The sequence below is a fragment of the Echeneis naucrates genome, chromosome 3 (genome assembly GCF_900963305.1).
Source record: "Echeneis naucrates chromosome 3, fEcheNa1.1, whole genome shotgun sequence".
NCBI classification, from domain to species: domain Eukaryota; kingdom Metazoa; phylum Chordata; class Actinopteri; order Carangiformes; family Echeneidae; genus Echeneis; species Echeneis naucrates.
Genome location: NC_042513.1, coordinates 16,383,961 through 16,410,902, shown reverse-complemented (window position 1 = coordinate 16,410,902; position 26,942 = coordinate 16,383,961). Strand labels below are relative to the sequence as shown.

General features: G+C 41.8%; 2 protein-coding genes across 2 annotated transcripts; both read left to right on the top strand.

The window, feature by feature from the left end:
- Positions 1 to 425: 425 nt before the first annotated feature.
- neto2a (neuropilin (NRP) and tolloid (TLL)-like 2a) lies at positions 426 to 17,280 on the top strand. Its single transcript, XM_029498555.1, has 10 exons — positions 426 to 435; positions 3,804 to 3,878; positions 4,126 to 4,269; positions 6,693 to 6,941; positions 7,438 to 7,485; positions 8,001 to 8,128; positions 11,341 to 11,569; positions 14,376 to 14,489; positions 14,680 to 14,810; positions 15,462 to 17,280. The coding sequence occupies exons 1-10, from the start codon at positions 426 to 428 to the stop codon at positions 16,185 to 16,187; spliced, it is 1,854 nt and encodes a 617-aa protein (XP_029354415.1). The 3' UTR covers positions 16,188 to 17,280.
- A 969-nt stretch (positions 17,281 to 18,249) lies between these two features.
- On the top strand, positions 18,250 to 26,728 carry dnaja2a (DnaJ heat shock protein family (Hsp40) member A2a). Its single transcript, XM_029498904.1, has 9 exons — positions 18,250 to 18,411; positions 19,535 to 19,594; positions 20,891 to 21,120; positions 21,231 to 21,311; positions 21,439 to 21,572; positions 21,661 to 21,857; positions 24,413 to 24,557; positions 24,963 to 25,090; positions 25,557 to 26,728. Exons 1-9 carry the CDS (start codon positions 18,334 to 18,336, stop codon positions 25,743 to 25,745), a joined length of 1,242 nt encoding a protein of 413 aa, XP_029354764.1. The 5' UTR covers positions 18,250 to 18,333; the 3' UTR covers positions 25,746 to 26,728.
- Positions 26,729 to 26,942: the final 214 nt, after the last annotated feature.

Below are 26,942 nucleotides of genomic sequence, written 5' to 3'. Positions count from 1 at the left end.
TCTTAGTTCAGACACGGACTGAGATCAGACAGAGAGGGGCTCGCCTCCACTTCCTCTCCTCCTCCGTCCTCCTCCATCTCTCTGTGTCTCTATCCATCATCCATCCATATGCGTCTTTTGGATACACTCCTCTTCTAGAGCGCGTCTGGATCAGTCCACCTCCACACGCCGTCCGCTCTGCGCTCCCAGTGGAAGCCGTGTTGACGGTAACGATGGCTGGCTGAAGTCTTGCCTGTCCTCCCGGTCCGGCCCCGGCAGCTGACCCGCGGACTGAAGAGGAGCGCGGCTCTGCGTGCTGGATTTACCGCTGCCGGAGAAAAGTTGGATTTTTGTGAAATCCAGAGGGAGCCCCACGACGGACAGAACAGGAGGGCGATTTTAAGAAGGAGTTTTTTTTGTTTTTTTTGGAATCACACCGGGAGGAAATGCACAAAGGTGAGTTCAAGCTTGTTTTCTCATGCCGGACCTTCAGCTGTGCGACAGGTCGGAGCTCAGGGGTTCACTCATTTACAGCAGATTTCATGGATATGCCAATCACCAATAATCAGGGTGACGTGATATCGTAAAATGCGCACTTCCTCCAGAACAAAGTCTTCATTTTTGTCTTCAGCAGACAACACGATCTACAGGTAAACTGTCCTCCGTCCACCCTCTCTGACGCACCGTGTCTCCATTTGTCGAGTATCAACTTGCCCTCTTGAGACTTTTCGCTGCAAACCTGTAAATCTGTGTTCATTAATCACATCGACATCGCCCCGAAGCCCTGGTCCTCAATCCACCGGTCCAAATTCCAGCTTCTGCAGCTGTCTGTAAGATCCAGATCCAGCCAGACCATCATCATGCCCACTCACTCCGGTAATCATCATCATCATCGGCTAAAGTAGTCTAAAGTCATTCAGGTTTCATGGATGGTCGTCACTGTCTGTGACTGCCAGACTCCAGAGCCTGCTGGACCAGAACCAGAGGTTTTCCCCGGTGCTGGACTCTGCTCCGGACCTGTGACTAGTGGACAGCTGAGGTCAGACACTACTTGAAGTCCATAGAGGGCGATAAAGCGGTCAGGGGCTTTTACCTGTCTCCGATATGTGGACGTTGAAGTGTCTGGTATCCAGACCGGGTCCAGACTCTGTCTAGATCGGGTCCAGACTCGGGTCCAGACTCGGTCCAGACCGGTTCCAGACCGGGTCCAGATCGGGTCCAGACTCGGGTCCAGACTCGGGTCCAGACTCTGTCTTTCTCAGGCTTCAGCTGTCACTTTCTGCTCAGTGTCAGCGGATCAGGCTGACTGGTGTCACTTCAGTCCGGAGTCAGTCTCCTCCGTCCGAGTTCACAGCTCTCTGCCGCTCCGCCGCTCTTTCGCCGGCGCGCGTGCCGCTGCAGCTCGAGCCGCTCCGGCTCACGCGATCAGCACCTGGGTCACGCGCCGCGCCTGTCAGCTGCAGCTCGTGCAGCCGCTCAGTGAAGCGTGGCCGCCTGAGAGGGAAGGTGCTTCATGTCGGCCATTAGCTGTTTAAAGACAACGAACTGGTCGGAGTTATCACCTGCTTCTGTCCTGTCTGTCGGTGTAGTTTACCCTCAGGAGCCTCTTTCCTCACACAAAGGCGGAACACAGTCCAGGTGAAAAGTCCTGTCTTTAATTACGAAGCTGTGTCAGTGGTTTGACTGTGGCCGACATCTTGCCGGTTCTTGTTGGGTGGCCTATTTGTGGCGGGATTGTCCTTGTAGTTGTCACACAAAGCTAATTAAGGCCACAGTTCCATATCAGGACAGGAGACAACAAAAATACACTTTACAGGTCTTATATCATCTCGGTCTGGGTTTGCAGCTGGCAGCAGTGGCCTTTTTCTGTTCCTGCTGTCATCTTAGTTCTGAGAGAATAAAGCAGATTATTGTGTTAGGTTGTCTTGCAAAGCCAAGTGAGAGGTGATCCAAAATGACAAAAGACGCTGGCAGTCATTCGTCCTGTCATTCTGCAGAAAGGAACAAAGTGTGGAGAAAACATCTCAGTGGGATAAAAGCAGAAGATGGGGTAATATCGAGGTGAATGCAGTATGGGGACCCCACAGTGGGGTGGAGGGGGGAGACACACAATGAAACTGAAGTACACATTCACAGGTTCTTCTCTGAGTGGTGGTATTGACAATGTCTGCAACAAAATAAATTACATATGCCTTTGTGAATTATGTAATCTCTGCCTAGTAACTTTATTTAGATGTTTATAGGCTTGATTGACGTTTCTGACAGTGCAGCTCAGAGTACCGTTTTGTTTCATGGCACTTGCCAAGTTGCCAAAAATGATATTCATGCACAGTCTGTTGTTCATATCGCCCATCAAAATGCTTCAAAATGAAGTCGGGATTCACATTTCGAGGAAGGTGGCTCTTTGTCGGGGGCAGCAGCACTTAGCAGCAGTGCTCCTGCTTTCTAAAATATTTGGCAAGAGGTTAATAATGTGGAAAAGCTTTAGTGAGAACAGCCTCCTGTTTGGGTGGCATGTTCTCTAAATGTCCCTGTGGGAGTTTATACTCCCACCTACGATACTTCATTGCAAGAAGATGGAGACAGAAGTAATGAAGATCCTGGAGCCTGGGAGGGCCGTGTATTTGTACATTTCAAAATTAGTCTATTCCTATGTGTGCGCTCACTCGTACCATTGTGTTCACTGTGTCAGCCGTGCATTCTTCTTCATTAGACCTACCCCCTCCCCTCTCTCTGTCCTGCTCTCCTTTCCTCTCAGCCCGTCGTCTTTCCTTCCATTATGCAACGTGCCAAGCTCACGCTCACTCTGTAATTTGATGTGAACAGGCCAACCTATTATGAAATCAGTGGGGATCAGTTCTACAGCGGCTTATCAGAGCAAGGCAGTGTCAGAAGATGTAAAATGTTCGCCCCTCTCTGCAGATATAATACAACATGTTTTTACCTATTGTCTGTAGCTAATCTCTGCCCAGATGCTGGTCTTCACATCAGAGCCATAAACCCCACAGCATGTAATCTTGTTTTTTCCGCTAATGCTTTATATTTCAGGTGCCTAAAGGCCGCAGATTAGTGGGTTAGAGTTTCGGGGAGGCTTGGATGAGAGTTGATGATTTGAAACGATCTCTCATGAATTATTATTTACTAGAGCTATTACTGTCATTACCACTACTTTTAAACATCACGGCTGCCTCACTACACTTAAATGCCACAGCTAATGCTGCCTTCTCTCTTTTGCAAGTATCTCTGGAATTTGTCATGCTTTATTCAACCTTCGACCTGAAACAAACAATGAATTAAGCAGTTTTGATTGATAATGTTGTGCTGTATCAAAAGTGTACCACATCTGTTGCTAAAAAGTTAGATCAGCTCCAACCTTGTTGATGCTCAGTACCCATTTCAGTCTTGTAGTCCTATCATTTACAAGATGATGACTTAAATCAATAATTTTCCAGTCTTAACCTTTCATGAATGATTTGTATTGACATGATCCTGACTATACAGGAGTGAGATGAATATGTGACTAAACTGATAAACACCTCAGAGAAGATTATATCTTTCACAGTTCTGCTCCTTGTTTATCAGCAACATATTATTTTTATTTACCAATTCATTCAGAAATGTATTTCAAAATTGTATTGATCTGTATTTTGCTCACTATTCATCAAGGTCAGATGAAATCAATACTTTAGCAGATCTTACTTACTCATTTTGTGGCTGTTCAGTGATTTCCTTTTAAAAAAAAAAAAAAAAAAAACATTGACCACTAAGATATAAAATCAGCTTTTAGTCACCTGCAAATAATGTGTAATGTCTTTACCTCACAGTGTGGATACTCTTCTTCATAATAGAAGAGGGCCTCGCTCTAGCACAGAGAACTAAAGGTAAGCTGGTGCTAAAATGCTCTTCTCTTCGATTAATGTTGTTTCACCCATGTTGAACCAGTCAGATATGAGGGGGAGTTATCTTGTATTACAGGACAAAATGGTTCCTTTCTTGATTGTTCCCTCCCTCTATATGCCCAGCTTGTTTCCTTTTTATCTGTTCTCTTGCTGCAATCCTTCTCTTCTTGCCTTCAAGTCATTCTCTCATTGATCCCCTGACTCAATAACCCATTTGTCTGTCTGCTGTCTGTCTTTCTGCTTTAAGATTCCCCGAGCGAACATGGCAGCCAGAGCCCCAACCAGAATGACTGTGGTACATGGGTACGTAACATCAATGGGGGGGTGTTTACATCGCCAAACTACCCCAACACCTACCCACCCAACAAGGAGTGCATTTACATCTTGGAAGGTAACAGACACTTCCAGGCATCTTCCTGTTTTGGTAACTGTTTGCTGCCAGAACAGCTGACAATGTTTCCTTTCCCTCTCAGCATATTGACATATTGACATGAGTTAAACATCATTAGTCAGACTGATATTTTTTTGTATAGCCTTGCCTCTGTCTGATTTTGCTTTCTTCTGCTGGTAAGCAGTCAGCCTGACATTTTCCAAATGCACCATACTAAGTTTGTCTGTCTGCACTCCTGAAGCTCTCTGAAAACGATAGAAAGTGGCTCATTGTTAGTAGCCCTGACCTCTGGCCTAATCAGACTATTGGCAAACCTATATTGGCAAGGTGGGCCAGACAGCTCTGCCATTGAGGGAAACACATAAGAAATTAACAGCTGCTGCAAAATTGAGCTTTGTTGGTGTGGCACTGAATTTCAAGCACCCTTGTCAACATTTTAGTGTTTACCAGAAATCATCGCATCCATCGCCATGTCTCCTGCTGCACAAGAGTTGAAATGGCAAGCATTCTTAGCAATTATAATAGAAGAGCTTATTTTGGCTGATGTTTTTTCATACTAAAGGAAATGAATTGTTTGTCTGTGAAGTAAAAGTGCAGCCCTTCAATCAGATGAGATGCACAGTTGGTTCTTTTCTGTCCATGGTGGTGCATTATATTTTGCACATGGCTCAAGGGCTCCCCCTGTGGACAAAGCATGCCCACACCTATTGTTGATGAACAAGCTGTGACTCACAGGGAGGTGCAGCAGTGTGTCACACTTGGTCTGGGAAGCGACAGATGGAACCTGCCATTAGGTATTATTTGGTCTTGAATGGCTTTAGTTGTGTTCATATCCAAGCTCCAGTGTTGAACTCCTGCTCAGAGATGCTGAGAGATATGCTCACATTTGTCATTGGCGCTAATCAGATAGCTTTGTAATCATAATTTACGGTTAGTGAGGCTCATTGATTGTGTTATATTCCCCAGTTCATCAGCTCAAAAGATCAAGTGTGTGTGTGTGTGTGTGTGTGTGTGTGTGTGTGTGTGTGTGTGTGTGTGTGTGTGTGTGTGTGTGTGTGTGTGTGTGTGTGTGTGTGTGTGTGTGTGTGTGTGTGTGTGTGTGTGTGTGTGTGTGTGTGTGTGTGTGTGTGTGTGTGTGTGTGTGTGTGTGTATGTGTGTGTGTGAGAATGAGATAGAAAATTATAGCGAGGATGAGGCTCAACTCACCACAGAGGAAACCACACAGGCAACGGTTGGTGGATGCAAGAGGGAAACCTTCAGGCTTAAATTCAAAGACTACATAAATATTCACACAGAAAAAAAGAGGTTCTTGTGTGTTATTGTACTTCACCGTCACATTGAACCATGTTCATGTACCACCACTTACCACCCCTTTTTTCCTCAAGTGGCTCATGGTTGATTTCACAACAACAGAGATGGTTCAGAACCCAACCTATCAGTAGCATCTTTATTTGCGATGGATCATCTCCCAAGGCAGCTATAATAGCTCGTCTTTGTGTGGCAGATGTCATTGTGATGAGTGTAGTGAGCTCTGATCATTCAGTACATATTCTAGATTTGTATCACAGATTAACTAGTAAACCACAGTTCATGCTACATGAACTTCTTGGTACATTGAGATTGACTTTGACACATTGAGTTTGCATGAAAGTTGTCCTTTAGCATTCACCTGTATGATAAGAATATGCACCTTTGTGTTAATAACTAAATGGCAGTTATGATGATTGCAATGGAAGCTTCTGTTTTTAGATGCTTGTGCATAGTTTGTAGATGCAAAAATCTGTTAATAATGGTGTTTACTGCAATTGGAAAGCACAAACTGCCTGTATATCAAACTATATCAGAAACTAATCTGAGAGAAGTAATTAGATGAAGCACCCATTTAAATAATCATAACTCAATTTGTCCAGAATGGTGAATAAGGTAGAGCAGGTATTTCACCAGTGTGAGTATATTATAATTTGCCCTTGTGAATGATGAATATGAGCTAAAATTTGTGCATCAGTTTCAGACGATACAGCAGCCAACATCCTCATGTGGTGATGTTGGTAGCAGTGCACCTTGTGAGAGGAAAGAAAACTACTTTCCCTTTTGAGAAAAGTTTTTAATTCAGTTACACTACTCATTCTTGTAAAGCAGGAGGCGAATGACACTGGATCATGGTTCTTTCTGTAAATGTCTGAATGAAGATGTAAAGATTAATTACAGTAAAAGTCAGTGATTATGACAGTGACATCTTTAACATGTTCCATATCTTAGTACAGCTCCCTGCACTGGTATTTGGCGATAATATGGCAATGATTTTAATTTAAGCTTCACAATTCCATCTAGATGGTTCTTTGTCCCAGCAAAGCATGATTTTATTTAATTCCTCTCATGGACCCCCTCCTTCCCCTTTTTCTTTCCTTTCCTTCTCTCAAAGCTCTCCCCAGACAAAGGATCCAGTTGGCTTTTGATAAGAACTACTACGTCGAGCCCTCATTTGAGTGCCGCTTCGATCACATTGAAATCCGTGATGGGCCATTTGGGTTCTCACCCCTCATTGATCGCTTTTGTGGCGGGAAGAACCCGGGCTTGGTTACATCAACGGGACGCTTCATGTGGATCAAGTTCACCAGCGATGAGGAGCTGGAGGGTCTTGGCTTCCGCATTAAGTACACCTTCATTGCAGGTAGGAAAGCCGAAAGTAGATATCTGCAGTGCACAGTAAAGCTTCTGACTAATTTTTGCAAATTTCTGTGATTTTGTTTAAGATGTGTGGAGAAAGTAGACAGGAGAATCTGAACTCAGTGTAACAGAGAAGACACCATTCTTCTCTATAAAAATAATTTTTTGGCATTACCCTTATTGCTAAACCGACTGGACATCAGCTTGCTGGACATCCACTGGTTACGCCTGGGGGCTCCAGTTTCACAAACATCACAGGATTCCCTCCTCCACTTTTTCTTGCTCTTCATCAGACACACATTCAGCATCATAGCCTCCTAAAATCTGAACTCACTATGCCTAGAAATCTGCGTCTCCCATCAAGTGACAGACATTAGCTTCAAAAAGACCCTTTTCTGCTTTATCTGGCCTGAGTTAATGGGATCTTATCTTCTACTCTATGCTTACCTTTTTCTCCTGTATGGATGAAAGTCATGCGCCTCCCAAATCTATCATTTCAGACCCTGATTTTCATCTGCACGTGGGCGGACTGTTAAATCCCATCCCAGGTAAGCTTTGCGAGTTGTGTTCGATCCTTTTTGAAGAGCTCGTCTGTGCTCAGAAGCTTACCAGGGGCTCTCTCTGCCTCTCACGTGGTCGCTGATCACACAAATGTGCCTTAACAAGCACACAATCGTACATAAAGTGAAAGGATTTACATACACACACACAAGCAAATTTAAATACATGAAAGAGAACACACCTCTTTTATCCTGCTCTTCCCTTCCTGCCTTTATGCCTTTGTGCCTATGTCTTATTATTGTCCTTTTTCCTAATCTACTTCAATTCCACCTTAAATCCTTTACTTCTTTAAATAAAGTCCCTTGTTTGTCCCTCTTTCTGCCAGGCTCCTCATCTCATCCTACATTTTTTTTCTTTGTTTCTTTTTTCCTGCTCTCCCCTCATGTACCTCCATGTGACCTCTTTTTCACCTTCTCTATCTTTTACATTCCCAGCCCCACTGACCCGAATCCCTTTCTCTTTCTTCTCCCTACTCCTACAAATTTCCTCTGTGTCTCCACAGACTGTCAGTTTGAAATTGGCGGATGGGATGGGATCATTCGCTCCAGTCAGGTGGAAGAGGAAGAACGAGTGAAACCAGGTGATGCTCTGGACTGTATCTGGACCATCAGGGCTCCTCCTTTTTCCAAGGTCAGTATAAGCAAACATGAAAGGAAGTGAGTCGTTTCTATATGATCCTTCAAAGGTTTTGATGAAGGTGTGTAAATTCTCCATTTTATGATAGCTTCAATCTCAGGTAAGGGCTGTGCTTTTATTTGGATTTCATATTCAAAGCTCTTATGAAATGACTTTACTTCATTAATGTAGTTATGGTATAAAATTTCCAGCCATCCGGAGGTGCTACTGCATATTAAAGAGGCATAGAGCACTCAAGGATGTTTATTCATCTCTCCTGTGGGTATTTTTTCGAAAGACACTGACTCTGGCTCCACTGACAGACTGAACATTGTCTGAGGAAAAGCTCACATCCGAGCTATCGGTAACATTACTTGCAGATGCATTCTACCATTTCACTGCTCTTGAAGATGATGAAAAATGTTGTGCATATCCTTCTCAGTACTTTGAAAGCACTCTGATGTTTTGTAAAGATTGTCATCAATGTAACTGGGAGGAGGATTCCATGGCAAGTGATACAAAATCCCATCTTACTTGTTACATATGTAGTCTCTCCCAGGATCTATGAATATGAATCCATAAAAAAAACAATTCTGATGAAAAATTTCCTGTGAACACCTGCAGTGGGAGCAGAATTTAAGTGGTCTGATGCTCTGAATACAAATTAGAGCCGGAGAAGTCAGAATCTCTAAATAGGATATTAACCCAGTGTATTCTCACCTTCACCTTTCTATCAGTAGAGCTATTTGAGCACCTCACCTAGACATTGTTCTTTGTCTTAACCACTTTATAATTTTTACATTTCACTCTTTTATACTCTCACTCCAATAAAAAGTGGGGTCAATGTAGGTTTTAGTAGTACTGGCACGATGGTGACTGCTTTGTCATCAGCGCTCCTAAATAGACAATATAAATCACTTTAATGTCAAGAGCAGCAGCTGTTAATAAAAAAAAAACTTTTTGACCTGCTCTGCTCCAAAGTTAAAAAGCAGATGCTTGTCTATAAAAGCATGTATTTGTTTTCTGATGTGAATGCCTTTGGAAGGATTGATGGTCACCTCTGCAATGTGAAAAATGTTTATGGATATATAATGGGTTTGATCAGTGCAATTGCATAGAGGTGGAATAAAGAACTTCTGGCAAATAACTTTTATTTATAAAATACAGCTCTAGAGATTCTTAAATACATTTTCAGGCTAGGAGTCAATGTTGATGTGATGTGTTCTCGTAAATTCAGATATTTATGAGTAGATTTCCAAAACCCCAATTAATTTACAACCTTTACATGACCAGCCTTGATTCACGGCTGCTCTCTTTCTCCCTCATGCCTAAATGAGCCATTAACACACTGCTGTGCTCTCCACTAGCCACACAAACACACACATATAAATGTACACACAGAAATTCATCCACATCTAATTAAGTAAAAAACAGCAGACACATACACATTAACTCACGCAGTGTATGCTACTCACACACAGGTCTGTAAGCAATTACTCACACATTTGTATGCAAAGTGAAAAATTATTTTTATACATACAAATGTAAATATTCATGCATGATTCACACACACCTTAATGTCTTTGGCACGTAAAGATTTGTTTCCCATAGTTATTTCACTGGACCTACATATGGCAGCAGTGAAGAGGATCTGAATTCAGCAGCAGCTCTTAGTTGCACAGTCATGCATTAGATCATCTAGGCAGAAGAAGCAGAGCAGCACACCAAGCAGCAACAGGAGAGCAGGGCCTCAACTGCTGCACACTCACAGAAGGCCCTTAAACGTTACAGTGTGAAGAGCACAGGTGGAACAATCAGATTGATGATAGTTGATTTCCATTTAGCTGCTTAGTGTCCAGGTATTGTACAAAGACTCCCACTGGCACACTGCCACACCTGTTTCCTTAAAGTTATGACAAACACCTGTTTTTCCATACTGTGACCCATTTAAATGTCTGCTGTGAGGCCATAAGTTCAAACCTAAGACTTGTTTCTATATGTTTTTTTCAAAGCAAGTATTCTGGCCAATCATTGGTTATGTGACATTGTAAGAAAAGCAGCAGTTCAGGTTTAGTTCACTGCCAAAGATTCAGTAGTCACATATAAAATTATTGATCTTTTCAAAAGGTTAAAAATTCATAATATACTATTTGGCAGTGATTTGTTAACCTTTTTTGACAAATCAGGAAAGCCTTGCTTTGAACATGCTTTTTCTTTAGTTTTAGATGCTTTTCTTAAGCAGACAAGCTTTAAAAAGTAGTTATTTTGCTACAGTGACTAACCTGTACCATCACCCTGATATCGCTGCTCAGCTCATTCACTGTAATGGGCTGTAATTAATGACATTGATAATGACAGATTCCATTTAGTTGAGCTGGTTCAGATAGTCTTGTTCTCATGTTCACTGACTTGAATGGTTTATTTTTGATGTCATTAGTTACTACAGTTTTTTTCTGATAACACATTAGCTGTGGAAATAGTTTCTTTTGAGGTTTATTGGTGTGAATTCAAAGAACACACACAATTTTAATTGTCCAATTTTCCAACTCCAATGCCATAGTTGTGTGTGTGTGTATGGGTTGTCATCATCACACAAAAATAAAATAAATATATTTCAAAGTTTGCCATTTGTTTAGCAACTATATCCCCATGATAAACCTTGAATTTCCCACTGGTATTTGGTGCTATGTTAACTGTTTGATTTTAGCTTTTTTGTGGAACATTTGGACATTTCTGACTCTGAGGCCAGACTCTGGCTCTCAAGGAGAAGGCGCTGGTTCATCTTGCTAGCCTTTAGTCCCAGCAGTTTTTCCTGCTTTGAGTCATGGCTTTGAGAAAAGAGAAGGGTGAGTCAGACCCAGAAGGCAGCATAATAACAGATGTTTTTAGTTAATGAAGTAGCCACCTATGACTCTAGGAATAATGTACGCTTCACATCCTAGATTTGATTTGCTTTGTTATCATTGACTCTCTGTCAGTGCATCTCATCTGTATTTTCTAATCCTTTCATCCTATGGCTGTCCCAGTCAAGCACTAATCTTCCCTTTTAATTTCATGTCTCTAAAATGTTTTGGATCTATGTTTACATTAACTATTTAATCAATACTTTTTATGTCTTTGCATTCTGTTACTCATTAAGTACAAACAGCTGTGAGGTCAAACTAACATTTGCTGCCGCATTCTGGTGTCCACATGACTCCTCATTGATTTGCATTCCCTGTCTGCAGATCTATCTTCGCTTCATGGAGTACCAGATGGAGCACTCCAATGAGTGCAAGAAGAACTTTGTGGCTGTGTATGATGGCAGCAGCGCCATTGAGAACCTCAAGGCCAAGTTCTGTAGCACCGTCGCCAATGATGTAATGCTGGACAATGGTGTGGGAGTTGTGCGAATGTGGGCCGATGAAAAGAGTCGACTCAGCCGGTTCCGCATGCTGTTCACTTCTTTTGTCGACCGTGAGTAGAAATAGTCTTTATTACATAACTATATGAAGATAGGAATTTCAGATTTAGCTCAAAAATATTTAACTTTAGTTTCATTATTCATTCCAGCATTGTAGCTCCAAAGACAGGGATCTCAGATTTCAATGACTGTGTAACTCTCAGTTTTGGACTACATAAATACAAATTAATATGTAATAACTTAGTAGCACACAGAAGTCAGCAGTCACTACATTATCCACACACAGAGACAACTTTCTGTGTGGAGTTTGCATGTTCTCCCTATGTCTGTGTGGGTTTCCTCCCACCGTCCAAAGACATGCATGTTTAGGTTAACTCGTGACAAGGGTGTTCCCCACCCTTGCCCAGTGTGAGCTGGGATTGGCTCCAGCACCCCCCACGACCTGGAAACGGGTAAGCGGTTGCAGATGAATGAATTAATGAATGGTGAAAAGAGAAGCTGAGTTGGATTAATGGATCTATGCAAAGTAGTCATACATGAAGCATTATCATATTTGAGGGACAAAGAACGTACAAAACCTGGTAAAAATTGCATACAAAGTGGAAAAAAAAATTGTCATGCAGGAAACTGTTTTTCTGTTAGCACACCGTTAATATTTTCATTAAATGCCTGAATAGACTGAGTTATTAATTGCCACATTCTCCTGCACACTTATGAAACCCTGGGGTGAATGCTAATGCTGTTTTCATCAGTAAACCCATAACCATTGCAGTCAGAACTTAATGGCCTCTTAAATTCAGCAAGAATGTTTTTGTTTTGTTTTTTTTTACTCTGAGAATCCGAAAGACCATTTGAATCCTCATTAATTCTGATCACACAGTTCATCTTAGAGAAGTTTGAAGTATCTTGAATGACTCCCGAACTTTATTTGGTCAGAGTCAGCCACTGACTTAAAGTTTGCTTGAAGGTCAGGGTGAATCATTAATCTTTGTCACTCAGAGAACAAGATGAGCTTGTGCCTGTTGCCCTACATCATCCTCAGTGTGCTCTAATCTTCCAGAAAGAACCTCCTTAGACATGTAAACCAAATATAAAGCTTTACAAAACCCACCCATGCCCAGTGTATACTTTCACACGCACACACGAGGTGTGTGTGTCAGCGGAGGGGGAGTATGAGGGGAAGAGCATCAAGTGTTGTTGACTACCTCTGAGAGACAGCATTTTGAGGGTGGGAGATGCATAATCAGTTTGGAAGTGATCACAGTGTCAGGGGAGCAGCCCTGTCTACAGGCTCACAGGGACATAGATGGGAAAGACGCACACACACGTGTACGTGTTCCCTTGTCAAAGCTATTTGACTCTGAGGCAGAGGAAGCATGAAGCGAAAGAGAAGTGGAGGATCAGGGCCCTCATGACAGTGGACCTCAGAGCAGGGATGAAGCTGGTGGAGCAGACCACAATCTGTTTCATTCGTTATAAACACTCAAAGAGCATGTCTGGGCCAATTAAAGCCTGTGCATGCAAAAAAAAAAAAAAAAAAAAGGAGAGGAAGAAATTTCTTACCGGGGGATTAGGGATGGACAGTATGGGGTCAAAGGTGCCAGAGGCTGAATATTAAATGACTGTTATACTTTTATAACCAGGTGCAGCCTGTCGTGAGGCTTGTTTTGACACGGTGAGAAAATTATGTGACAGTTTCTACTCAATCTTAATGGTAGAGAGGACATATCCAGGTGACATAGCACCTGGATATTCCTCCAGGTCACCTTGCAAGTTCAAATTGTAGTTCTGTGGATAGAATTGGACTGAATTTGCAGGTAAAATTTGATCTGATTTGATTCTGATTCTTTGTTTGTGTGAGGCCACCGATCCTAACCCTAACCTCACCCTTCTTGGACTAAGTTGCAATGTATTCAGGAGAAATTTTAACTTTGTTCAAACTGATAAACAAGACTGGCTGCTTGGGAAGTCCACGTGTGAGTCTTCAATGTGTGTGCGTGCGCGCATACATGTATGTATGTATGTATGTGTGTGTATATATATATATAGAGAGAGTCAGAGAGAGTCAGAGCCTCACTTTTAAATGGCTGAAACATTTCAATTGCACTAAAAGACACTAATGAAATACATTATCCCACTGCTTGCCCCATCATCCATCATCCATTTCCAGCCGTACATCAGAACTGTTATTGGAGCTTTGGATCATCTGCAACTCCCCATCACCCCCCACACACCCCCTGTCCTCCGACTGGCAGAGCAGATCTCCCGTGTCGAGCAGTCAGCATCAATTGCCAGGCATCTGTGTCTTTGTCATCTAAGCCTTCATACACTAAAAATCACAGTGATGTGGGGTGTCTCACTGCACCTGCATAGCTATCTGCAACCCGTTTCCAGCCCCCAGACCTTTATCCATGCCTCTCTTTTTTATCTTATCTGTATTCCTCTTTTCCCCCTGCTCCTATTTTTTTTAACTGGCCACGCAATCAACAGCTCTCCCTCTCCTCTCCCTCAAACTCCCTTGACATCAAGGTTGCAGATCAATGAAGCTGGCATTTCCTCCCTCCATCAGCCCTGATGCTGTAGTGTCTGCAGGAAATGATGATGTATGGCCATATGTGACCTGTCTCCATTAGACCTCAGTTTCCAGAAATAATAGGGCATTTTATCTTTTATTACCCACCTCTACAGATTTCTACAGCCCAAATTATTGTTCTTTTATTGCTCTGATTATTTTATTATCATTAGAATAGCTTCTGGTCATTTTCACTGTGTAGTCATCTTTTACTCAGCACCATTAGCTGTATTTCCTCTTGTTCTTGATAAATTCCACTTTCTCTATGTGTTGTCTTTTGCCCACAGCACCCTGCTCAGCCAATACATTCTTCTGCCACAGCAATATGTGCATTAACAACTCTCTAGTGTGCAATGGGGTTCAGAACTGTGTCTACCCGTGGGATGAAAACCACTGCAAAGGTGACTTTCTTCCTCCAACCTCTGCAAACTATTCCCAAATAAGATTATGATAGTTTCATTTAAGATTCATTAAAGAATTTTTAGGAGTAATATTCGTTTTGCCTTTGTGTACATAATATTTAACTTTTCCAAAATTTTCTATTTCTTTTTCTCTCTCTTTGTTTCCTCTTCTCACCTCTTCACCCTGCAGAAAAAAGATCAAAGGGGCTTTTCCATCAGATCACGAAGACCCATGGGACCGTCATTGGTGTCTCATCAGGAATAGTTCTGGTTCTTCTCATCATATCCATCTTGGTCCAAATGAAGCAGCCAAGGAAAAAGGTAACTCATCTTTTGTGATTGACTAATTTCAGCAATTTAAGATGAAAGAAAAAGAAGATTCCAGACCAGGGTGGGTCACATGGAGATTTTGAAAAAGGCCACATGAGATGTGTCAAAATCACATTCTTTCAGGAACTCGTCTATACTTGTGTGTATGTGTGTTCATGTAGACACCACACTTGTGTGTACATTTTTTATGTGCACCATATGCATATATTCCATACAGACAAACATTGCTTTGTAATGGAAACGGTCTTTTACCACTTTCTTCCCATCCATCATCTTTAAGAAGCTCTACTTTTGAATAACATGTATTACATTCTTAAGAGTTGTGCATCCAATGTGATTGACAGTGGTCTAGAAACATAAGTGAAACTTGCCATCATATTCTAATGCAGACACTGCTAAATTATGATCAGCACGCAGATATATACGTGACCTTCATTTTTTTCCCAGCTGAGCCCTGAAACAACAGTTTGCACAAACACAAAATACAGAAATCTCTTGAAATTAAATTTGGACACAATTACTGAATGAAAGAAATATTGGAAAAAGGACCCTTAAAGCATCACATTGATTTTGTTTCTGGGAGATGTAAGGTTCCCTAATCACTAAAGTTTAATTATCTGAAGGAATCTTCTTCTTTTCAAGGTTGTAGCTCGACGGCCCGGTGTCTTCAACAAGGCTGGATTCCAGGAGGTCTTTGACCCACCCCACTATGAGCTTTTCTCTCTACGTGACAAGGAGATATCCTCAGACCTAGCTGACCTTTCTGAGGAGTTGGACAGCTTCCACAAGCTGCGGCGCTCCTCCACAATGTCCCGCTGCGTCCATGAGCATCACTGTGGCTCACAGGCCTCAGTGGCTACTGGAGGCGGCAGCATGAAGCACAGCCGCACCACCCTGAGCTCCATGGAGCTGTCCTACCACAATGACTTCTCTAAGCCTCCGCCCATGAAGACTTTCAATTCCACAGCCAGCTACAAGAAGAGCTGTTACGGCTACAAGCAGCATTCACAGACTCACGACTGTGACCAGCAGGTTATTGAGGATCGCGTCACAGAGGAGATCCCGTGTGAGATCTATAGCCGTGGTGGAGCAGTGGGGGGAGCCACAGGTGGAGGAGCAGTAGGAGGGGCATCGGGGATAGCAGGAGGAGGGATTGGAGGGGCAGTGGGCATAACAGGAGGAGTGGCAATGGGTGGAGGAATAAGTATGGCAGGAGGAGTGGCCATGGCAGGGCCCAGTGGCATTGCTGGAGGTATTGGTGGTGGGATGGGAGGAGCCTGCGGAACCCTCAGTGTCCGCGGCAACAGTGCTCGCAACAGCACCACCATCGTTGATCCACAGCAGCGTTCCATGTCCATGGACTTCTAGGTGGAGAAGGGAGAGAAGCAGAAAGATGGTGCAGACAGACCTTGCATTTTACTCATCCAGACAAGATAAGAAAGACTCACAATAATCCTCAACTGATCACTCTGGTTCCCTTTCTACCGTTGACCTCAAGGCAGTGGTAACATTCTTGTGGATAACACTCAAGGATTCTTTTCCCCTCATAGTCTCACATGGAGGTTTGGCAAGAATGTGATGGGATAAGAGACAAAAAGAAGGGAGAAACTGAGGAAGCCACAGGATTGATTCCTCAGACCAGCGACAGATTTCAAATGAGGGAAGCATGGAGATGTCTCCACACTTCTGCTCATTTAATCTCTCCGTCCATCCGAGATTTGCAGAAGAATGTTCTAACATAGAGATCAAGACTTTTCTCTTTTTGGTTGCCTAAAAGACCTGGTAACTGCTCAGATAAAGCGAGGGGGGAAGGACGAGAGACTGAGTATTTACATTTATTCAGCTGACATGCACACACATATGATATATGATATTAGTGTGTCTTCTAATAATTTATTTGAGTGTTTATTTTTGTCTGTACTGTACTGTTAAATCCAGTATATATCTAGCCTCATGATGATGATGATGATTGACTTTTAACTCTTTAATCTTTTTCAAATGTTGCTCAGATGATTTTATGAAGATGACTTATCCATGATGTGGTGTTTATAATAATGAGGCTGATGATGGAATTTATGGTGATCTTGATGATGATGATGACAATGAAAATGATGTGATATTACAACAACAATTATGTACTTTTCATGGTTACCTCATACATACACAGAGGGAACACTCCATTCAGTCTCTCCTCAGGAAGAGTACATGAAAAGGTTTATTTTGGTAAGAGATAGAGGAGAAAAGACTGTTTCTACTCTATGAGCTTTATAGCATATGGGCATTCAGGCAATAAGTAAACGTTTATGGAGTATGAAATGTTTTGGTTGTGAGGCCCAGACTGAATCGAAAATAGCAACCATCCTGCTGCCAGACCCCTTCCTTTCCAAGAGAAATGTTTTTTTCAATCTACCCATGAACTGAGTGTTCAAAACAAGCACAAGCTGTTTCCCTCAAGAGACAGACATGTAGCTTATGTGGGACTCATTATTTTAACCAATGGTTGTATAATTTCATTCCGTTGAATTAAATGAGAGCTTACTCACCTCCCTGTGTCAGTTTTTCTTTTCACGATAAACAGAGCTGAAGATGCAGATATTGCATTAAGGCATCACTGTCAAAATGATAGACAGGAAATCTAAACAGCTACAGACTGTCGTTGCTACAAGAGATACTAACACGTAAGTTATTAAAGAATAGTTGACTTTTTTAAGTGTGCAAACCTACAGATGTATACGCATGACAACATAGTTAGCGCTGTTGCACCACAACAAGAAGGTCATGGGTTCGATTTCCCAGGCCTGGGACCTTTCTGTGTGGAGTTTGTATGTACTCCCTCCGCTTGCATGGATTTTCTCCCACTATCCAAAAACATAATGTTTGGGTTGATTGGTGACTCAATTGTCCGTAGGTCTGAGTGTGAGTGGTTGTTGGTCTCTGTCTGTCTCTGTGTGTTGGCCCTGCGATGGACTGGTGACCTTTCCACGGTGACCCCGCCCTCACCCAATGACCACTGGGATTGGCAACTGACTGAAATTCAGTGTATCATTATTTGTCTCTGCTGTTCACCCAATTTATGGGCTGTATGGAACATAATCAAATGCTCGGGTTTAATTAAAACAGGCGCCCTGTTTATTTTTACATTTAGAATCCTCAAAGGATGATTTAAACTTCAAAGGTGAAAACCTTTGAATCAATGGTACTCAGAGACATGACATCAGATGCACATGCTGAAATACTCCACTTTGTTTATATATATATATATATCTTCTTTAATATATTTAGCTTTCATAGCATAATTGGCAATATAAACAACAATAAATTAGTTTCAAATACGCCATTAGAAAGAAGCACAGGCCGCCAGGGGTGATGCGTCACACCGACACGTGGAGGCAGCAGCGGACTCTCTGAGCTTCTAACCCGGAAACGGAGACACGAGGCGAGCAAAAACATTTTCCACCGGCTCTTTCTCTTTGTCCATCCACCTCCCCGCTGAAGCGACGTCCACAGCAACACCATGGCGAATGTGGTCGATACTAAGCTGTATGACATCCTCGGAGTTTCTCCGTCCGCTTCCGAAAACGAACTGAAAAAGGTAATGAGAGCCGAAAGAGCGAACAGCCGGCGGGACTGCCTGGTTGTAGTTTGTGGCCGGTGCTGTAGGTCCTGCCAGGAAACGCGTTACTATGCGCAGCTAGCTAACATTAGCTTTGAACAGAGCTAGCCTGCTAAACCAGGAAGCTAATGCTCAAATGACTCTGCGACTTGTATATTGGCTATTAGATGAATTAAACCATGTGATATTTTTTTTCAACGCTTAGCTACAGCTAATGTGGCCTTTTTGATGTCACAGACGTGGGGACTGATAGGGGAAGGCGAGACTGAGCTAACTTCGTTTGTACCAGCGAAACGAGTGACCTCACGTTAGCTTTAGCTCAGCTGTTTGTCATGGAGACGGCGCAGTTTGTGTGTCCCAACGGAGGGACACAAGGAGCCCTTAGCTGACTGACACACTTGTATGTGTGTGTTTATAACAGTTTAAATGACGACACTAAGCTAGCTCGGGTTTTAAGTCTTGGGTCACACATCGTCGTTGGACGCCGCACATCGATTTAACGTTAATGGAAATGTTTGACAATCAGCGTGGTCCCCTTTTAATGATCATTATAGTCTAATCTGAATGCTTATTAACCTTAAAATTAGCTGGGCAAGCCGATGGTGTAACACGAAGAATCAACATTAAAGGGAACTGTTAGCGTCAAAAATCCTTCGCTAGCATCAGCTAGCCAGTCACAGGTGTCACGATAATCGTCTGGTTGGGAGGATTTTCAGCCATGGCACTAATGTAACACAGCAAACTATTTTTATTGTCTGACGCTGTGATGACTTTAGCTGGCGGTTTAGCCCCACCAGAAGGTGTTGATGTTGAGCTCAAAGCACTTGAAGCGCCGATCCTGATGAAGGGGAAACTCCGGATCTGCAGTTTCTGGCGAACAGCCGTGACTCCTGGAGATGTATAAACAGGAATTACTTAATCTAACGTTGTGTTCCAGGTAATGCTGTCACACGTGATGTTTAAACGTCAAGTTTCGACAGAGATCAAAACGTGGTTGTGTAATTGGCAGATAAAGCCTGAGTCACGCCGGTGTGTTCATCTACAAACTGTGCTGGACGGATGACAGTAGCTCCAAAAGGCTGAACTCTCCGTCTTTTTCCAGGCATACCGGAAACTGGCTAAGGAGTACCACCCTGACAAGAACCCAAATGCTGGTGACAAGGTAAGACCATGGTTTAGATTCTTTCAGGTTCAAAACTTGACTGAAATTATCGATGTGTTTAAAAATCAGTGGGCGTGGGTTGTGTGGTTTTCTGTAGATAAAAAATTGGAGCACAAATGGCCTAATGTCAGTCAGTGGTTTGTCTCAAAAAAGCTTTAGAAAGGAAGCTTTTTTTTTTTTTTTTTTTTTTTTTTTTGATTAGGCCATTAGTAATTGGAGCCCTGTGTACTTGTTGCCATTTGAGGCATTATGGTTGTCAACAAAAGCCCATCATAATTAAATTGGGTGAATGAATAAATCATCTTGTGGGGACAACACCAGGTTGACGTGACTACAGTGCAATGCAATATTTATAAAATAGTAAAATAAATAAGTACACTCCCACTGTGAGGATCAAATAAATAGCATTTTGCATTCAAAACCTTCATGCAGATTTGTCACATTCTACTCCTTTCTGACAGTACTCTGACGTTATTTATTTTTTTTATTTATTTTGTTTTCTTTTGCAAGTAGGCTAAAGCTTTTATATTAGTTCCACAGACCTCTCAGTTCTACATAATACAGTCATCATTTTGTGAAGTAGCAAATCTGGATTCTAAGAGGAACTGTAAAACCCTGAGGCCCTCTCTTCCATCTTTTTCAAGTCAGGATGCTATTTTCTCAGCAGGTGATTACATTGTTAGCAGTAAGAAATGGTAGCTGGAGAGAATTGAGCCTGTAAGTGGTTGTTCATTTTTGGAAAAACATTTGCATAGTGTGTTACCCAGCCCAACCTTTCCAGTATTATGAGATCTACTCATACCTAAGTGAAGATTTTGTTGAGAAAATGTCATGGTATTGTTAGTCAGTCATCAAGACTTTAAATGTAATTTATATCCTAGAATTTACAACTCTGATTGTTAATTACATGATTGGTTCAAAGTGTGTGTGTGTGTGTGTGTGTACGTGTGTGTGTGTACGTGTGTGTGTGTACGTGTACACCTAAGCATGCTTTGTCCAGAATGGCATCACTCTGGTTTCCACCACAGCCGAGATGAAAAATTAATGAAAGTCTTGCCAAGTCCCAGGTGTTTTTCACAGAACATGGTTGATGGCTATTGCTCCCACATGAACCTGCTTTGGGCCATTATTTCTCATCGGTTACTTCAGTCGTCATACAGAGGTGTCTGTTGTTCCAACTAGCAGTAGTAGTATATCTAATTCAGTTATTATCATAATATGGCATTATTAGGGTAAGTTTTTTGTCTGTTTGATTTGTGGGTCCACTCTTTGTTTTTCTGTTCTCTGAAAACACAGTTCAAAGAAATCAGCTTTGCTTACGAGGTGTTAACCAACCCTGAAAAGAAGGAGCTTTATGATCGCTATGGAGAGCAAGGCTTACGAGAAGGAGGTGGAGGTGGCCCTGGAATGGATGACATCTTCTCCCACATCTTTGGTGGTGGATTCTTTAACTTCATGGGCGGTCAGGGGGGTCGCTCAAGGAACGGAGGTCGAAGGAGAGGGGAGGATATGGTGCATCCACTCAAGTAGGCACAGGCTTGCATATAAACAAAAAAACTTAAATAATATTACAATACTATAGTCGGACTCTTATGTCTTATTGTCAATTCAGCGTGTAAACACAGATTTTCTACAGGGTGTCACTGGAGGACCTTTACAACGGGAAAACAACTAAACTACAACTTAGCAAGAATGTGCTTTGCAGCACTTGCAATGGGTGAGTTATTAAACCCTTCTTCGTTCTTGTCTGATTTGATTAGTTAGTCTTGTGCATTGTTGATGTTTTGTCAATATGGTTACATTTTCTCAATTTAAACTCTCCCTCTGGATGTGTATCTGTACAGGCAGGGAGGCAAGACAGGTGCTGTGCAAAAATGTACAACATGTAGGGGGCGTGGCATGCGCATCATGATCAGACAGCTGGCTCCAGGGATGGTCCAACAGATGCAGTCTGTGTGCACTGATTGTAACGGTGAAGGTAGGGAGCACATTGTTTCAGATTGTGATCATTTTATGTCTGCCATTATTAGCGCTGTCTCACTTTCTTGTTTCTTCCCCATCCCCAGGTGAGGTCATCAGTGAGAAGGACCGCTGTAAAAAATGTGAGGGCAAGAAAGTGGTTAAGGAAGTGAAGATTCTTGAGGTGCATGTGGACAAAGGCATGAAACACAGCCAGAAAATTACCTTTGGAGGGGAAGCTGACCAGGCACCTGGCGTCGAGCCAGGGGATATAGTCCTTGTCCTGCAGGAAAAAGAGCATGAGGTATGTGGGCCAGTCTGTGCTGTAGCAGTATTCATCAAACCCTGCCACTTTGTCCCCTTTGCACTCTGCGTCATAATGAAAAGGACCCTCAAAATATTCTATGGAGGTGAACTGCTTCACATGGTAGACAGATTTAACATGTACCAGCACCACTCTGGCACATTTAGCAATATTTCTCCTCCACTGAATTAATCTCTTCCTACTTTGCTCTCAATACAGGTCAAGTTCAAACAGTTCACCTGAGCTGCCAAACTATAGTCTCTGTTGTACTTGTATTTTTGATCTTAAGCAGTGCTTAGTACTGTTCATGCTTTGTGGTATTTTTTTCTGCTGAAATTCCTTTTGTTTAAATTGGACGTTTAAACAAAAGGCCCATGTTTAAATCGGCAAGAAAAACTGTGGAATCTCCTACCTTAGCACTGCCACTGAGGTTTTACTTGCTTTGAAGGTATTTCGTTCTTGCATGATGGATGAGAAATTAAACTGAAAAACTGTCAAAATACTACGATATACTGCAGATTAGTGTTTTTGTCTTCTTCAGAGAGACATTGCACAACTCTGTCCACTATTTTGTACGGGCTTAAGGGAGTGCATTCTAGTAAGAAGAAGAAAGTCAGATCTTTCTTATGCAGAGTTGACTATTATATCTGTGAGATGTACAGTTATATGAGCAGTTTGACTCAACAGACGTATCCAGCTCGTAGTACTTAAGACCTCTCAGGTGTCTGAACAATGAAGACCAGGTTATCTAGATTGTACTGTACTGTCAAATCTGTACATGTTCCTGCTTAATGCCTGCTGCTGCTGCAACAGCTACCATTAGTTATCATTAACCACTGTGAATCAATTTCATTCTCACTTTTTCTGCTTTCTGCTTTATTTACTGCTAATATTTACTAATAAGCATTTAGTGTTAACCCTCTTCACATCTGTATGACTGCCCCCCTTCCATTCTGTGATTCTCCCTGTCAGTCACTCTTTCTCTCTCAACCCAATTGGCTGAGGCAGATGACCCTATCACACCCTGAGTCTGGTTCTGCTCAGGATTTCTGCCTCTTATAATAAGTTTGTTTTTTCTTGCTGCCATGCTCATGGAGAGAAATTTTTGGTTTATTTAAATAATTCTATGAAGAATTTGGTGTAGACCTCCTAGATTCTGTTATGATTGGTCCCTATTCAAACTAATTTGATGGATACAAGCTATGATTAACATTGAGCAATCAATAATAACTAATAGGGCTGGATTTAAAAATCATCCCATATTGATCTTTTAAGAAAGTGGGAAAACCCCCACATCTGAGTGTTCTAAGCTTCAGGTCTGTTTTGTGGAAATATACTTACTCTTAAAAAAACACAGTCAAAAACCAAACAGATTGTCAGTGGCTGCATGAGTCACTGAAGGACTCTGGCTGTCTTGCATTTGGTAGGAAGATCATATCTACAAGAAGGATAGGATAAATAGGATTGAAAAAGCACCGTTGCTGTTTTAGTCAATTAGCATTTTTCAAACTTGATCACACAGTATATAAGCAGGAAATGGATTTACAGTTATGTCTGCAATGTTGATTTGACAGTTGAACAGAACTGAACATTGTTTCTGATATTTAACTGTTTAGGGATGGTTCCACTTATAGGTACATTTATTTCTCTACATCAACATAGTAGGTTTCACAAAGTACAATTTGAAACATTGAAGAGAAGTCAAGCTTTGATTCATATGCTGGTTTTTCAGTGAGCCATGTTTTCTTATCAACTGAAACAGTTAAATTCAGGCCCAGTCTGGGGTATGTATTTTTTCGGCTTGACTGATTAACGTCACCAATTCCACAAACCCTATTTTCACGGATTCAAATTGAATTTTTTGATGGAAATGTATGATGGAAGTGGAACTCAAACTTACCAACTAAGTGAATCACATGGGTTTGTCTCTAACCAGCAGAGCAATTTTACAGGCATAACCACATTTGTGTGTCTAATCCAAGAAAAAATAATGACCTGATGTACGTTATTTGTAGGCAACCAATCAACAAACAAGTCCAACAAATGCCTGACATTCCTAGGTGTTGCTGCTGTTGCAGTGATTACTGAAAACCATTAGTTATGCAACAGTTTTTAAATTGTGTAGAGTAGCTGAGTCATAACTGGCATAGGTGGCGTCTTTGCTTGTCTATCGTAAGCAGACAACGCTGGCTTCAGACTGCGTCTCTCAGTGCCTGGTAATTTTAGCTGAACTGGAACAGCAGGCTGAGCTGTAGTGATGCCCATATCTCTTTGTCCCTGGAGGCTTTTATCATGGATGTCAGAATGTGTCAGTGAATGGGGAAAACAAAGTAGGTTACTACAGATGGCAACAGCACTACAGATTAACATCAACTGTGAAGAGTCAGTATTGTGGATTCCTTACTTCATTTTGTCACAATTTTTTATTTGTAGTGTTTTTATTTCATTTTCAAGTATCTAACTATATGAAGAATATAACTATTTGGTTTTCCATCTTTGTTATCAATTCCAAAGTCTACAAATATTTTTAACAAGCCTTTTGTCTCAATTTTCAGACATTCAAGCGAGATGGCAATGACCTGTTCATGAACCATAAGATTGGACTGGTTGAGGCGCTGTGCGGCTTCCAGTTTATGCTGAAACACTTAGACGCCAGACAGATCGTTGTGAAGTATCCTGCTGGCAAAGTTATTGAACCAGGTAAGACTGTTGTTGCATTTGTATGACTAGGCCCAAAATATTTGAGAGGGGTTGTCCAAATTTTAAGATAAAAATTATCCCATACTGAGATGCAAACAAATTAAGATGTCTCGATTTTTAAAACTGTATGTGAAAATCATCCTTGTAAGTACGAGAAATTTTTGGTATCATATTTCCAGATTAATATGTTTTAGTTGAATATTTCAACTAAAGGTATCAGAAAAAAAGTTGCAGTGAAAACAGCTGTGCTGGCTTATGGGTGCTATATGCTATAGCCATATAGCAACTTTTAATGGTAGGTACATATTCTCCGTACACCTCATGGGAGGTTGTGGATGTAGCAGTAGTACGGTATGCTGTATGAAATTTTCAGACTTTTTTCCTTAAACACTGTGTCTTTTCCAGGCTCAGTGCGGGTGGTGCGGGGAGAGGGAATGCCACAGTACCGGAACCCTTTTGAGAAGGGAGATCTCTATATCAAGTTTGATGTCCAGTTCCCCGACAACAACTGGATCAGCTCTGAGAAACTGGTGGTATGATGTTACTCCTTTCAAATTATTGCTCTATTGGGCGAGATGCACTGGGCATTTGAGAATGTAAAACCTTGTTCAAATCTAAATTCAATTCTAGATTATTAAAAATGGTTTAGGCTTCATAAACGCAGACAATCAGCTGTTTATTATAATGTGTAATCATGTCATAGTGTAGAGTAATTTAAGCAAATAAAGTCACATGATTTCTGACTTTGTTTTTAATGAGAGAAGGCTTAGGCCACCACAAGGCAGAATTTGCTGCTAAATTTAAACCAGTAATTACATTCAGGGATTAGAGCTGTTCTTGCCATTAATGGGTTGCTCATTGAGCATGAACACATTACACAGTAGTACTTGCTCCCAGACAATCTTGCACTCTTGGCCCCACAACCATTTGACTCCCCTACGTGGTTAGAAAACATGAGCCTGTCAGAGCTGCACTGTGATAAATGATCTTCATTTGTAGGAGCTGGAGGACATGCTTCCTTCACGGTCAGAGCCACCCATCATCACTGGAGAGACAGAGGAGGTCGACCTGCAGGATTATGACGTCAGCCAGAGCTCGACATCAGGTAACCGCAGAGAGGCCTACAACGACAGCTCCGACGACGAGGGCGGGCACCACGGGCCGGGGGTACAATGTGCCCACCAGTAATGTCGTACTCTGTCTCACACACACACACACATGATCCATGTACTACTTGGGATGAAAATGTATGAGTTGCAGAGTAAACAAGGAGGAAGGTCAGGTTGAAAAAGCTTGGTAGTTCCTCAGACAGAGATCAGATCTATTGACTCATTGCAACTGCACTTGTTGATTATTGTTATTGACTGTGTGCTTGGATTATTTTGGTCCTTGTCTGAGGAACTGGCACTGGGCCAGCCAAAAATGTATTACACTGCACCTGAAAAATAACCTGTAAAACAGTAACGTCAGGTAGGAGTCAGAATAAGAATTCAAGAGTTGTCCAAAAAAATGGTGGCCCCTGTGAACACTGTGCCCTGTAGGACTATGATCTGGTGTTCAAGGTGAACCCCGGCCCCAACCCTCTCATTCCTGTCCCCTGTAAGTCCAGTCCTCTCTGTTAATGCAAATTCCAGAACAAATGAAGGAATGTGACTTGTTTGCGGAGTGTGACTTGCATTTTGTTTTCATAGTACTTACAATAATTAATTTAAAAACTAACTAGTGTGCATACACAGATAAAGCAGCTGAGTAATGTGACATGCAGATCCTTGGACTTGTGTTTTCATGGACTCATCCACTCAGCACCATTCATAGGATTTCTTTCAAATTTTTACTGCTTTATTTTCTTTGTAGGTTTTTACTTGTGTTTCTTTTCTTTATATTTTAACTCAAACTGAAAATTGGATATTGTACATCATTGAACTTGTTGGTAAGCTTCATCAGCTGCTCTATCAAAAGCTGTGTTGATTTTTTTTTTTTTTTTTTTTTTTTTTAATATTAAAGAAAAAAAACAAGAGCAATTGACAGACACCTATAGCTTATATCTGTGCTGAGACCATGTGCATGTAAAAAGCTTTGGTTTCTGCACTTGTCAAACATCAGTCAAATAATGCAGCACACATGTTAAGAAAATGTGGATGAAGTTGTTGAATAAATTGTTGAAATATCAAGTACTTTGTATGGGTCCTTGTTTCTCTTGATTGTCAATAACAGTCATACAAAATGTTAGTGATAGTGGAGTCCAACACTTTTGCCATCAGCCACATCAGGAGGATGCACAGAATGTATTTAGTGGCAGTCAGTTTGACTACAGTGGAAACAAAGATTTCAGCAGCTCCTATCCAGGCACATTGTTAGTGAGTAAAACAAGTCCACAAATACTGT

Bases quoted from the DNA above. Each gene is read 5' to 3' on its own strand.
- dnaja2a (XM_029498904.1), top strand. From the start codon at position 18,334: ATGGCGAATGTGGTCGATACTAAGCTGTATGACATCCTCGGAGTTTCT. The intron at 21,121-21,230 runs GTAGGCACAGGC...GATTTTCTACAG, and splicing joins GATATGGTGCATCCACTCAA to GGTGTCACTGGAGGACCTTT. The intron at 24,558-24,962 runs GTAAGACTGTTG...TGTCTTTTCCAG, and splicing joins TGGCAAAGTTATTGAACCAG to GCTCAGTGCGGGTGGTGCGG.
- neto2a (XM_029498555.1), top strand. The intron at 3,879-4,125 runs GCTCTTCTCTTC...TTCTGCTTTAAG, and splicing joins AGGTAAGCTGGTGCTAAAAT to ATTCCCCGAGCGAACATGGC. The intron at 6,942-7,437 runs GTAGGAAAGCCG...CTATCATTTCAG, and splicing joins TAAGTACACCTTCATTGCAG to ACCCTGATTTTCATCTGCAC.